This window comes from Delphinus delphis, chromosome 3, assembly GCF_949987515.2.
Source record: "Delphinus delphis chromosome 3, mDelDel1.2, whole genome shotgun sequence".
Lineage (NCBI taxonomy): Eukaryota > Metazoa > Chordata > Mammalia > Artiodactyla > Delphinidae > Delphinus > Delphinus delphis.
The window spans coordinates 55946233-55960341 of NC_082685.1; the positions used below are offsets into that span (position 1 = coordinate 55946233).

At 44.0% G+C, this 14109-nt stretch overlaps 1 protein-coding gene across 7 annotated transcripts in view; it reads right to left on the reverse strand.

The window, feature by feature from the left end:
• The window catches only part of LOC132423210 (protocadherin alpha-4), a 173248-nt gene that overhangs the window by 86870 nt on the left and 72269 nt on the right, over nt 1-14109 (reverse strand). The window contains exon 1 of one of the 7 annotated variants that reach the window (XM_060008688.1): nt 11009-13372. The exons of the other annotated variants lie outside the window; for them this stretch is intronic. Within the exon in view, the coding sequence (XP_059864671.1) occupies nt 11009-13372 (2364 nt within the window). Of the gene's footprint in view, nt 1-11008; nt 13373-14109 lie in introns of those variants that run through there. 7 annotated transcript variants of the gene reach the window in all.

Genomic DNA, 14109 nt, shown 5'->3' on the forward strand with positions numbered 1-14109 from the left:
CTGGCTTTTTGCAGAAATTGACAAACTGATCCTAAAATTCATAAGAAAATGCAAGAACACCCAGAACAGCCAAAACAATATTGATAAAAAAGAACAAAGTTGGAGCACTAATGATTCTTGATTTAAAAACTAGGTACAAAGTTACAATAATCAAGAGAATGTGGTAGTGGGATAAGGACAGACATATAGATCAATGGAATATAATTGAGAATCCAGAAATAAATTCCCATATTTATTCATCAGTTGATTTTCAACAATGGTTCCCAAACACTTCAATGGGAAAAGAATAATTCTTTTTCAATAAGTGATGTCAAGACAACTGAATATCCACTTGCAAAGGAATGAAGTTGGACCACTACATCACATTATATACAAAAATTAACTCAAAATGGATCAAATGACACCAGCAAGATGTCAGAATAGAAAGTTCCAGCCCTAATTGTCCCACAAAAATACCAATTCATAATGATATGTGTAATAAAATACCCTTGCAAAAATTCCATAATCAGGAAGTTGAGAGTACCTAAGTGAGCATAAAGCTGAAACAGCTGTATTGAAACAAATAAGAATAATTTTACTTTACTCACATCAGCCCCTCCCCCAAGCTGGCACAGCTCAGCACCAGGAAAAAACACCCTGGTTCACTACTCCACCTTCAAGGGGAAAGAGAAGAGTAGGGCATGTGTCCAATGTTTCAGCTTCTTGGAGGGCTGCCTGGGGGACTAGTTTTTATATTGCCTCGCTCTCAGAGAACTGATGGAACTGGTGTAGTTTGGATGCCTGAGAGCCCTGAAGAACAAAAAATAGCAAGGGGGCAGCTAGCTCCCTTGGGAAGGAGAAAGAAGAGTGTGAATCCAGCCTTTCAGGTTTTTGGAGGGCTGCTCAAGGAACTGCTATCTTTCTCACCTGACTTGGAACTGTCAGGGAACCAAGATACTTTAGATGCCTAGTGGCCACTGAGAACAAGGGAGAACAGCTTGCTGCTATAGAACCAGAAAATTGATGTGACAGAAAGACAGTAGAAGGAGCAAGAGAGATCATTTTAAAGTATCTGATCAAGAGATGCAAAAAGAAAAAATAGTGAAAAGGAATGAAGAAAGACTATGGGACTTAAGGGACACCATTAAAAGAAATAATCACTGGAGTTTCAGAAGAAGAGAGAGAGAGAAATGGGTACAAAGCTTATATAAATAGTGATGAGAACTTCCCAAACCTGGGGAGGGATTTGGACATCCAAGTTCATGAAGCCAATAGGTCACCCCAAATTTTCAATGCAAAACCATCTTCTTCAAGACAAATTATAATAAAACTGTATAAAATCAAAGATGAAAAGAGAATTTTTAAAGCAACAAGAGAAAAAAGTTTATATTAAACAAGACAACCCCTATAAGGCTATCAGCAGATTTCTCAGCAGGAGAAATACGCCAGGAGAGAGTGGGATGATATATTCAAAGAGCTGAAAGAAAATAAATGCCAACCGTGAACACTTTTCTCTACAAAGTTGACCTTCAGAAATGAAGGTAAGGACTTCCCTGGTGATGTAGTGGTTAAGAATCCACCTGCCAATGCAGGGGACACGGGTTCGAGCCCTGGTCCGGGAAGATCCCACATGTCGCGGAGCAACTAAGCCTGTGTGCCACAACTACTGAGCCTGCATTCTAGAGCTTGTGTGCCACAACTACTGAAGCCTGCATGCCTAGAGACTGTGCTCCACAACAAGAGAAGCCACTGCAGTGAGAAGTCTGTACACTGCAAGGAAGAGTAGCCCTGCTGACCGCAACTAGAGAAAGCCCACGCACAGCAATGAAAACCCAAAACAGCCAGAACTAAATAAATTAATTAATTTAAAAAAGAAAAAGAAATAGAGGTGAGATAAAGACTTTCCCAAACAAAAGCTGAGGGAGTTCATCACCATTAGATGTGCCTTACAAGAAATGCTGAAAGGAGTTCTTCAAGCTGAAATGAAAGGCTACTAACTGGTAACATGAAAACATATGAAAATACACAATACACTCATAAAGGTAAGTATATAGTCAGATTCAGAATAATCTAATACTGTAATATGATGGCATAATAACCACTTAACTCTAGTGTAAGGGTTAAAAAACAAAAGTGTAAAAAATAGATATAGCTAAAAAAATAGATATAGCTATAATAATTTGCTAAGAGATACACAATATAAAAAGATGTCAAGGACTTCCCTGGTGAGGCAGTGGTTAAGAATCTGCCTGCCAGTGCAGGGGACACGGGTTCGAGCCCTGGTCCGGGAAGATCCCACATGCCGCGGAGCAACTAAGCCCATGTGCCACAACTACTGAGCCTGCACTCTAGATCCTGCGAGCCACTACTACTGAGCCCGCATGCCACAACTACTGAAGCCCACACACCTAGAGCCTGTGCTCCACAACAAGAGAAGCTACCACAATGAGAAGTCCATGCACCACAACCAAGAGTAGCCCCCACTCGCTGCAACTAGAGAAAGCCTGTGCACAGCAACAAAGACCCAACACAGACAAAAATAAATAAATAAATAAATTTATTTTTTTAAAAGATGTCAATTATGGTAACAAAAACAAAAAATAAAGTAAGGGAAGAAGGCTTCCCTGGTGGCCCAGTGGTTAAGAATCCTCCTGCCAATTCAGGGGACATGGGTTTGAGCCCTGGTCCGGGAAGATCCCACATGCCGTGGAGCAACTAAGCCCATGTACCACAACTACTGAGCCTGCACTATAGAGCCCATGAGCCACAACTACTGAGCCTGCGTGCCACACTACTGAAGCCTGCGTGCCTAGAGCCTGTGCTCCGCAACAAGAGAAGCCACCACAGTGAGAAGCCCACGCACTGCAACGAAGAGTAGCCCCTGCTCACCTCAACTAGAGAAAAGCCCACGTGCGGCAACAAAGACCGAATGCAGTAAAAAAAAAATGGATAAATAAAATAAATTTTAAAAAATAAATAAAAACAAAGTAAGGGGAGAGTAGAAGAGTAGAGTTTTTGTATGTAATAAAAGTTATCAGCTTGAAATAGGTTGTTATAGCTATAAGGCATTTCAAGTAAGCCACAGGGTAACCACAAAATAAACAAACAAAAAACTATAGTACATATGTACACACAAGATAAAGAAAAGGGAATCACAGTATACCCCAATGGAAAATCATCAGTTCACAAAAGAAGATAGCAAGAGAGGAGGAAAAGAACAAAGGAACTACAAAACAACCAGAAAACGATGAACAAGATGGCAATAATAAGTTGCCTATCAATTATTACTTTAAATGTAAGTGAAATAAATTGTCCAATCAAAAGGCATAGAATGGTTGAATAGGTTTAAAAAAAAAAAAAGAAAAAGAAAAAACCAGCTACATGTTGCCTCCAAGACATTCACTCTCAAAATGAAGATATGGAAAAAAGACACTCCATGCAAATGGAAACCAAAAGAGAGAGCAGAGGTATCAATACTTCTATCAGACAAAATCGACTGTAAGTCGATTAAGTAGAAAACTGTAACAAGAGACAAAGAAAGCCATTAATAGTGATAAAGTGGTCAATTCATCAAAAGGATATAATAATTGTAAATAAATATGCACCTAACATCAGAGTACATAAATATATAAAACAAATACTAACAGATCTGAAGGAACTAACAGACAACATTACAATATCCACTTTCATCAATGAATAGATCATCCAGAAAGAAAACCAATGAGGAAACATTGAACTTGAACTATACTTTACACCCAATGTACCTAACGGATATACACAGAACATTTCATCCGAGGGCAGCAGAATATACATTCTTCTCAAGCACACATGGAACATTCTCCAGGATAGATCAGATATTAGGTTCAAAACAAGTGTAAGCAAATTTTAAAAGACTGAAATCATATGAAGTATCTTTTCCAACCACAGTGGTCTAATATGCGGAAATTAACACACTCTTGGAAACCAATGGGTCAAAGATGAAATCAATGGGAAATTCAAAAATATCTTGAAACAAGTGAAAATGAAAACACAACATATCAAAACTTATGAGGTGAAGCAAAAGCAGTGCTAAGAAGGAGGTTTATAGCAATAAATGCCTACATTAAGAAAAAATGACCTAACTTATGTGGAATCTAACAAACAAACTCATAGATACGGAAAACAAATTGGTAGTTGCCAGATGCAAGGGGTGGAGGGTGGGTGAAATGGGTGAAGGTGGTCAAGAGACAAACTGACAGTTATAAAATAAATAAGCCCTTGTGATGTAATAATGTACAGCATGACTATAGGTGACTATAGTTAATAATGCTGTATTATATATTTGAAAGTTGCTAAAGAATAGATCTTAAAAGTTCTCATTAAAAGAAAAAAATTTTTGTAACTATGTATAGTGATGAACGTTAAGTAGATTTATTGTGGTGATCATTTCACAATATATACAAATATTGAATCATTAGGTTGTACATCTGAAACTAATATAGTATTATATGTAAATTATATTTTTTAAATTAAATTTAAAAACAAATGTTTGTTAAATGAATTTAATTAATGAATGTTCAATCTAAAAGGAAGACCTTCCTAACTAAACCTAGAGACCTTAAAATGCATAACAGAAAAACAGAGAAATTTTTAAAACACTTTTATATGGCAAGATATACCCTAAACAAATCAATATATAGGAGGAAAAATATTTGTGGTATAGATGTAAGATAAAAGCTAATTATTTGGGACTTCCACAGCCAAAAATAAAAAGATAAATAAATTAATTAATTTTTAAAAAATGATACATCCGGAGTGTGGAGTACTACACAGCTATTAAAAGTGTCAGATTTGTAGGGATTTCCATGAGGTATTGGTGACTGAGAAATGTAAAATGCATTATCTCTTCTAATAAATTATCCAAACTAAACAATAACAAAAAACCCCACCAGGTATATGCATGTGAATGAATAATTAACTGAACATAAAAATGTTAAAGGAAATCATTTTGGTTATCAGACAGGGAACAGTGATGTGTCTAGAGGAAAATGAGGAGGGAGCAAACAAAAAAAGATTTTTTAAAAAGAAAGAAATATGCACCTTTAAAAAGATGTTATGTTAAAAATTATGGCACTGTTCAAAACAAAACCTGTATGTGGGTAGAGGAATAAATTTTAAAAATAAAGAGATTTTAAAGTGTTTAATTATGGTTAGTCTCATTAAAGCAAAAGTTTTCTAAATGCTCAAGTACTCACAATGTGGAGTTTCTTGAAAATGCTTATGTAGGTAATAAATACTTTAAAACTATTAAGAATACAACAAAAACAAATTATTAACATTATGAACAATATTATGGCTTTTGCCTTAAGATTTCAATCTGAAGAATTATGAAACTAATGATGTCAGTAATACTCATGAAATACCATAATGATGAGCAAAATTAAAGAACGATCTTAAAATTGAGATTGAAGAATCTTAAAGAGAAAACTGTGAGGAGGACTAAAACAGTAAGAAAATTTCAAATACGACCTCACCTCTTTCAACTGTTCTGAATCTGGTTCTGTTTCACCTGTTACCTCTGCAGAACTCAGACAAGGAGGAAGGCTGGGGCTGAAGGCCATGAGGTCGGCCTTGGGCGGCCCCTCCCCAGAGCACACCCTCTGCCGCCTCTGCTGCGAGTAAGACCAGCTCCCCACCGCGCTGGAGTACACCAGCGTGGGCTTCCCGGGTCCGCACGCGCCCTCGCTGGGCGGCGCCGAGCACCGCAGCGCCGTGTACAGCAGCAGCGTGAGCACCAACAGGCTGGACACCGCGCAGATGGCGATGATCAGGTACACGTTCACATCCACCAGAGCGGCCTCCGCGCCAGCGGCGCCCGTCGACGCCCGCGAAGAGGCCTTGGGCGCCTGGCCGCTGTCCTCCAGCGACAGCAGCACGGTGGCCGTGGCCGTCAGCGCCGGCTCGCCGTGGTCTTTCACCAGCACCAGCAGGCGCTGGCGCTGCGCGTCCGCCTCGTCCAGGGCGCGCGTCGTGCTGATCTCGCCCGTGTACAGCCCCACGCGGAACGGGCTGCGCGCGCCACCCACCGCCGGCTGCAGCTCGTACGACAGCCACGCGTTGTAGCCCGAGTCCGCGTCCACCGCGCGCACCTTCGCCACCACGTGGCCCGCGCCCACCGACCGCGCCACCAGCTGGCTCAGCGCGCCCGCCCCGCCTCCCGGCCCGGGCAGCAGCAGTGCGGGCGCGTTGTCGTTCTCGTCCAGCACGAACACCTGCAGCGTCACGTTGCTGCCCAGAGGCGGCACGCCCGCGTCGTGCGCGCTCACCTGGAACTGCAGCAGCTCCAGCTCCTCGTGGTCCAGCGGCTGCAGCGCGTACACCTTGCCGCTCTCCGCGTGCACTGACACGTAGCTCGACAGCGCTCGCTCGCCCACCCGCCGCTCCACCAGCGAGTAGGACACCAGCGCGTTCTCCTGCGCGTCCGCGTCCCGAGCCGACACCGTGAAGATGTGGCAGCCGGGCGGGTTGTTCTCCTTCACGAACACCGTGTACTCGGGCTGCGCGAACGCGGGCGCGTTGTCGTTCACGTCGGCCACCTCCACGGACACGCTGGCTGTGGCCGACAGGGAAGGCGAGCCCGCGTCCCGCACTGTCACTACCACCTCATAGTTCGCCACGCTCTCGCGGTCCAAGGCGCTGTCAAGCACTAGTGAATAGTAATTCTTGAAGGTGGACACCAGCTTGAAGGGGCTGTGGGGCATCACGGAGCAGGTCACCTGCCCGTTGGCGCCGGAGTCGCGGTCGGACACGCTGATCAAGGCGATGACAGTGCCCACCTGAGCGTCCTCTCGCACCGGAAGAGCCAAAGAAGTGACGGTAACTTCTGGGGCGTTATCATTTATATCTACTATTTCCACCAAAATGGTACAATGACCCGCCATTGGAATATTCCCCTTGTCAATTGCTTCCACGGATATTTCATACAATTTCTTTTCTTCGAAATCCAATTTACCTTTTGTCCGAATTTCGCCGCTGCTGGGATTTATGGAAAACGCATATAATACTGTAGGCGATACAGGTCTTCTAAATGAGTAGATTATGTCCGCATTTGTACCATCATCAGGGTCTGTGGCATTTAGTTTGATCACTAATGTTCCATTAACTGCATTCTCTAACATTCTCACTTTATAAATTAAGTGGTCAAATTCTGGGGCGTTATCATTCACATCCAGGATTGTAATCAGCAGCTGAACTGTGCCGGTCAGCTCGGGTTTGCCTCCATCACTAGCTGTCAATAATAAACTATGTTCCTGAATTTCCTCTCTGTCCAATGATTTCCTTAACACAAGTGATAACGAAGACGTTTGTTCACGGTTGTTTTGTGTGTCCAAAGTGAAATAATCGTTGGGATAGACTCGGTAGGTCAAGGCGGAGTTTACTCCAATATCTGCATCAGATGCGCCATCTAGTGGGAACCGAGTTTCCGGAGGTCTAGATTCAGGAATGATTATTCTTTTTTCACTTTCAGGGAACACAGGCGGGTTGTCGTTAATATCTGTAACTTCCACCTCCACATGAAACACCTGCAGCGGCCTATCCACGATCACCTCCAGGTGGATGCTGCACTCCGCGCTCCGCCCGCACAGCTCCTCCCGGTCGATCCGAGAATTCACAAACAAAATGCCATTCTGCAGATTTACCTCCAGAAGGTCCCCGCGGCCTTTGGACGCCAGCCGGAACAGGCGCGGCACCAGCTCCTCCAGCTCCAGCCCCAGGTCCTGGGCGATGCGGCCCACGAAGGTGCCGTGTTTGGCCTCCTCCGGAACCGAGTAGTGGACCTGGCCGCTCCCCGCCTCCCATGCTGCGAGGAGCAGAAGCGAGAGAAGCAAAAGCCGAGCTCCTGGGCCTCCTCTCCAGGAAGACAGCATGGTACACTCAAAAGCCTTCAGAGATATCTGAGGTATATAGACTACCTTACCTCAAATGTCTCTCAAGGTCTAATTTTACGGGCTTCTATTGCGGGAGAATTCACTAGAGGTTTTCCACTATCTGCCAAATTTTCTGCGGGGAGGAAAGAGGGGAGGCGCTTTCTTCGAGGAATTGTTCTCAGTGAAGAGCGACACCATGCGCATGAATGTGTAAGTGTAAAAATGACTCGGTCCATATTTTCGGTTGATGTAGGGTTTTTTTTTTCTTGCATTTCGTGACATTTTTCATTGCAAATACGTAATGGAAGATTAAATGTTTTTCTTTCCAGCAACAGTAAATCACTGTATTCTGCTCAGCACTGGATGCTAGTTGAAATTGGTTTATTAGTTCCATCTTTCCACAAGTACATTTTTGCATGTGTAAAACGTGGTGCAGAATTTGTAAAAAGAGGTAATATTCTACATTTGCTTTTAGAACTCAGACTCTAGTTCTGCACAGCTTTGTAGATTTGGGTGGGAATGTCCTTTTCCTGTAATATTTTTGAGACCTATTCACACAACTCCCTTGACTCAAAATGGAAACATAACGAATCACATACGAATAAAACAGATGAATGTGGAAATTCGGTAACTGATATACAAGATTTTAAATAAACACAATATTTATAAATTCCCCCAAATATGACTGTGAAATTTGGATAAAATATTTGTATTCGAAGGAAATGTCCATCAATGTGCGTATGAGTTTGTATGTGCGTGTGTGTGTACATAAACACACAATGTAGACCATTTAGATATAACGATTCTTTAAAGTTCTGGATTCTCTTTGTATAAAACGTGCCAAGAACTAGTATATTATGTATTTGCTAGAAATGAAATTACTACCAATAGGTTAAATTTCCCTCTTCTCTCTCCGTATCTTACACCATCACTGGAGAAAGTCCTACTATCATTTATACTGACTGATTTTCCAAGTAACAACAGGTAGATACAGATGGTAACACATCTCTAGCAAGGAAGAAAGGAAGGGGCTCTTACTTTTATCTAATACTGTACCTATCTTTACCAAGTTACCAAGATCCAGGCCAAATAGGGCTAGGAAAGAAAGAACATAGCCCCAATAATTCTCTTGCCTGTTTTGTGCACAACTCTGCAGGAAATAAGAGTTGGGTTCATTTCTGAATCTTTGCTCCCCTCTGAAAATGTGAGTAGAGCATTTGGTATTCTCTCACCCTCATCCTCCTCATTGCTCCATTACTTTTATTAACATACCTTTACTCTTATAATGGGAATCGTTTTTTGGTTCTAATTGTTCTTGTCTATCAGGCCCTACCTGTCTCATTTATCTCTCCACCTAACCTAGACTACACAGTCAACCATTTAAAACATGCCCTTCCAGACACCCTAAAGGCACACACCTACTTATAGCACCCCTCTAACATTTTCTTTAGCTTCCAACACACAGCTTAACTATCCGTTTTCTCCATTCCTTCTACTGAGCTTCTCAGTGTGTTAGTCACTTAACCAGGATTACTATATTCTCTACAAGTTTACTCTCACCTTTACCTCACTTGAGCCCTCAAGTGAATTCATAATTCCTGCCTACAGAGATTCTTCCATATTTTCTTCTCTCTTCTCAAATTCCCAGTCTCATTCCCACAACCTGTTTCTCAGATGATTTACCCAGAGAAAAAAGTCATCAAATATGAACTCAATGGTTCTCTTCTTATGTCAACATTTTTCTTTATATTCTCTATTACTCATTCCCTACTAAGGAAAAGTCACCCCACTTTTATGGCCAACCCTATGCTCTTATTTTTTTCTCTATTCTATTCTCTTTCATATTTTCCATCTTCGTCTTCATTCTTTCTCTGCCTGTCTCATCTTCAGTATCTCCCTCTTTACTTGCTTCTTTCCCTCTCACTAAAAGACACTATGGAAAGGCTTTGTGTGGAAGAAAGTTACAAGATGTAAAATGCACTTTAGAAGATTCACCTGATAATTGTGTCAGAGCAGTAGTACGCCATAATGAATTGGTGATCCTTCAAAACAGTTTGAGGCACTTTGCACAGTCTATGTGGCTTAAGTTTCAGACTTCTTAAAGTAAAATTCCGATGATAGATATTGTACCTGCACCATAAGAGTGATATGATAATTAAATAAGATAATACAATTAAAGATCCTAGAACAGGTCCTGGAAAATAATAGGGGACCAATAAGTACTCTTATGTTTTATTGAATCAAAGAAATGTTATTAATTGTAAGATGCACCATTACTTGTGTGCTACCAAGAAAAAAAGGCAAGTAAATTATTATAAACCATCAATTATAAGGTGTATACTGGGGCTTCCCTGGTGGCACAGTGGTTGAGAGTTCGCCTGCCGATGCAGGGGACACGGGTTCGTGCCCCGGTCCAGAAGGATCCCACATGCCGTGGAGCGGCTGGGCCCGTGAGCCATGGCCGTTGAGCCTGTGCGTCCGGAGCCTGTGCTCCGCAACGGGAGAGGCCACAACAGTGAGAGGCCCGCGTACCGCAAAAAAAATAAAAATAAAAAATAAGGTGTATCCTGCTTTAGATGAATATTATAATATTTTAATGTTATTATATTTATGTAAATAAGAACAATACTGTAGCCAATCCCAATTGACAGAAAGAAGGCACTCCATGGGAATAACATAAAATTATTCATCTTAGCAATAATAACATAATTTTTATTATTGTTATAATACTCAAAAGGAGATTTACTGGAATTAGATTGGTGGGCAACAAGGCTATTTTACAAGCCTATGCACATAAAGAGCAGTAAAGGAATCCAGTTAATGATATCTGGGAACTCTCTGCACTAACCTTGCAAATTTTCTTTAATCATGAAATTAAGTACAAATTAAAAATAAATTTGAGTTATCAGAACCTAGACAGTTTTTACTCAAACGTACTTATATCTTTCAAGGCGAACCATTCATAGATAATATGAAAAATTATAGAATGAGAAAAATTTTTAATGTGAGATCCATGGCTTCCATTTCATCTTTATCCCATTATTTAATATTACTTGAAAAGTTGGTCTAATACACGAAAAGTTCAAAATGACTAATATACTTGGAAGATATCAAGGACTTACTTCACTAGAAGGACTTAAACAATCTTCTCCTGACGGTTGAAGACAGGGACTGAAGGCCATGAGATCTGCCTTGGGCGGCCCCTCCCCAGAGCACACCCGCTGCCGCCTCTGCTGCGAGTAAGACCAGCTCCCCACCGCGCTGGAGTACACCAGCGTGGGCTTCCCGGGTCCGCACGCGCCCTCGCTGGGCGGCGCCGAGCACCGCAGCGCCGTGTACAGCAGCAGCGTGAGCACCAACAGGCTGGACACCGCGCAGATGGCGATGATCAGGTACACGTTCACATCCACCAGAGCGGCCTCCGCGCCAGCGGCGCCCGTCGACGCCCGCATAGAGGCCTTGGGCGCCTGGCCGCTGTCCTCCAGCGACAGCAGCACGGTGGCCGTAGCCGTCAGCGCCGGCTCGCCGTGGTCTTTCACCAGCACCAGCAGGCGCTGGCGTGGCGCGTCCGCCTCGTCCAGGGCGCGCGTCGTGCTGATCTCGCCCGTGTACAGCCCCACGCGGAACGGGCTGCGCGCGCCACCCACCGCCGGCTGCAGCTCGTACGACAGCCACGCGTTGTAGCCCGAGTCCGCGTCCACCGCGCGCACCTTCGCCACCACGTGGCCCGCGCCCACCGACCGAGCCACCAACTGGCTCAGCGCGCCCGCCCCGCCGCCCGACCCGGGCAGCAGCAGCGCGGGCGCGTTGTCGTTCTCGTCCAGCACGAACACCTGCAGCGTCACGTTGCTGCCCAGAGGCGGCACGCCCGCGTCGCGCGCGCTCACCTGGAACTGCAGCAGCTCCAGCTCCTCGTGGTCCAGCGGCTGCAGCGCGTACACCTTGCCGCTCTCCGCGTGCACTGACACGTAGCTCGACAGCGCTCGCTCGCCCACCCGCCGCTCCACCAGCGAGTAGGACACCAGCGCGTTCTCCTGCGCGTCCGCGTCCCGAGCCGACACCGTGAAGATGTGGCAGCCGGGCGGGTTGTTCTCCTTCACGAACACCGTGTACTCGGGCTGCGCGAACGCGGGCGCGTTGTCGTTCACGTCGGCCACCTCCACGGACAGGCTGGCTGTGGCCGACAGGGAAGGCGAGCCCGCGTCCCGCGCTGTCACTACCACCTCATAGTTCGCCATATTCTCGCGATCCAAGGCGCTGTCAAGTACCAGCGAATAGTACTTCTTGAAGGTGGACACCAGCTTGAAGGGGACCTGGGGTGTTAGTGAGCAGGTCACCTGCCCGTTGGCGCCGGAGTCGCGGTCGGACACGCTGATCAAGGCGATGACGGTGCCCACCTGAGCGTCCTCTCGCACTGGGAGCGAGAGCGAAGTGATCATTACCTCGGGGGTATTGTCATTCAGGTCCAGAACTTCCACCAGGACCGTGCAGTGACCTGCCATAGAAGGAATCCCTTTATCAATAGCGTTAACCTGAATTTCATACTCATTATTCTCTTCAAAATCCAGTTTACCATAAATCCTAATTTCACCTGTTTCTGCATTTATTGAAAACATACATTTCTCACTCACTGGCAGAATCATTCTGATTCCATAGGAAATTTCTCTATTTGGTCCTTCGTCTAGATCAGAAGCGTTTAGTTGAATCACTCTGGTGTTGTTTGGGATATTTTCAAACAGCACTACTTTATAGCCAGGCGTATCAAACTCAGGAGCGTTGTCATTAACATCCAGGATGGTTATTTGAATCTGAACAGATCCTGTTAGTTCGGGTTTACCGCCATCCAGAGCGGTCAGCAATATATTAAGTTCTGGCATTTCTTCTCTATCCAATGACTTCCGAAGAATGAGTTCAGGCAATATACTTTTATCGGTTTTCGTTATTACTTTAAGAGTAAAATACTCATTTAGACTTAACCTATAGGTCACAAGAGAGTTTAGGCCGATATCCGCATCGGAAGCGCCCTCTAGAGGAAAACGAGAGTCCAGAGGAGCAGATTCAGAAATAAGTACCTTTTGTTCTCCTCTGAACACCGGCGGGTTATCATTAATGTCCTTCACCTCCACCTCCACATGGAACACCTGCAGCGGCCGGTCCACGATCACCTCCAGGTGGATGCTGCACTCCGCGCTCCGCCCGCACAGCTCCTCCCGGTCGATCCGAGAATTCACAAACAAAATGCCATTCTGCAGATTTACCTCCAGAAGGTCCCCGCGGCCTTTGGACGCCACCCGGAACAGGCGCGGCACCAGCTCCGTCAGCTCCAGCCCCAGGTCCTGGGCGATGCGGCCCACGAAGCTGCCGTGTTTGGCTTCCTCAGAGACCGAATAATGGACCTGGCCGCTCCCCGTCTCCCAGGCTGTGAGGAGCAGAAGCGAGAGCAGCAGGCGCCGAGCTTCGAAGCCTCCTCGCCAGGAAAACTCCATTGCAGACAAAGAGATCTCTGAGGTGAGACTGTCAGTTTTAAGAGATAGCTCGCCTGCCAACATTTATGACCAGTCTCCCCTTCTGTAAGTATATATTTAGTAAAATTTACCCAGCATTCCTGTCAGTATGGAGTCGATTATTCTGTGGATGGTTGAAATCTGGGCGTGGAGAAAAAGTTTTCCCTTTTCACCTTTTGAGTGTACAGCGACATCATGTGACTGATTATGTAAGTACAAGAAAGATCCTGAGGTTCTTTTTGGTTTAGCCACTTTTTGGTTCACTTTAAATCTATTTCGACTTTTTGGATGTTTTCATGGATCATTTGTAAATGCCTATTTATTTAATATACATGATATTTGTAACAAAGCACAATAATTCTATTATACTTCAGTTTTAAAAATAGTCTGCTTCAAAGTCGATCATAAAATAATCATTGAAATGTGGCATGTCAGAAGCTACTCCTTATCTATCATGGCCAATAAAATAAAGAATAATATACATCACCTCTGCCCTTATATTGCTTACAATTCACATTTGTAATGATTTTCATCCTTCAAAAGCACTTCATTTTAAGACTTTAGGAGAAAGCCAAGAATTCCCTCATCTAGTAAAGGAAAAGAAACAAATATTTCATTCATATAAATTATTTTATTCATAAATCTGGTGAATATTATAATTCATCATAAATATGGAAGATGTTTTCGGTTCCTTGATACTCAAATGTGATTACTTTTCA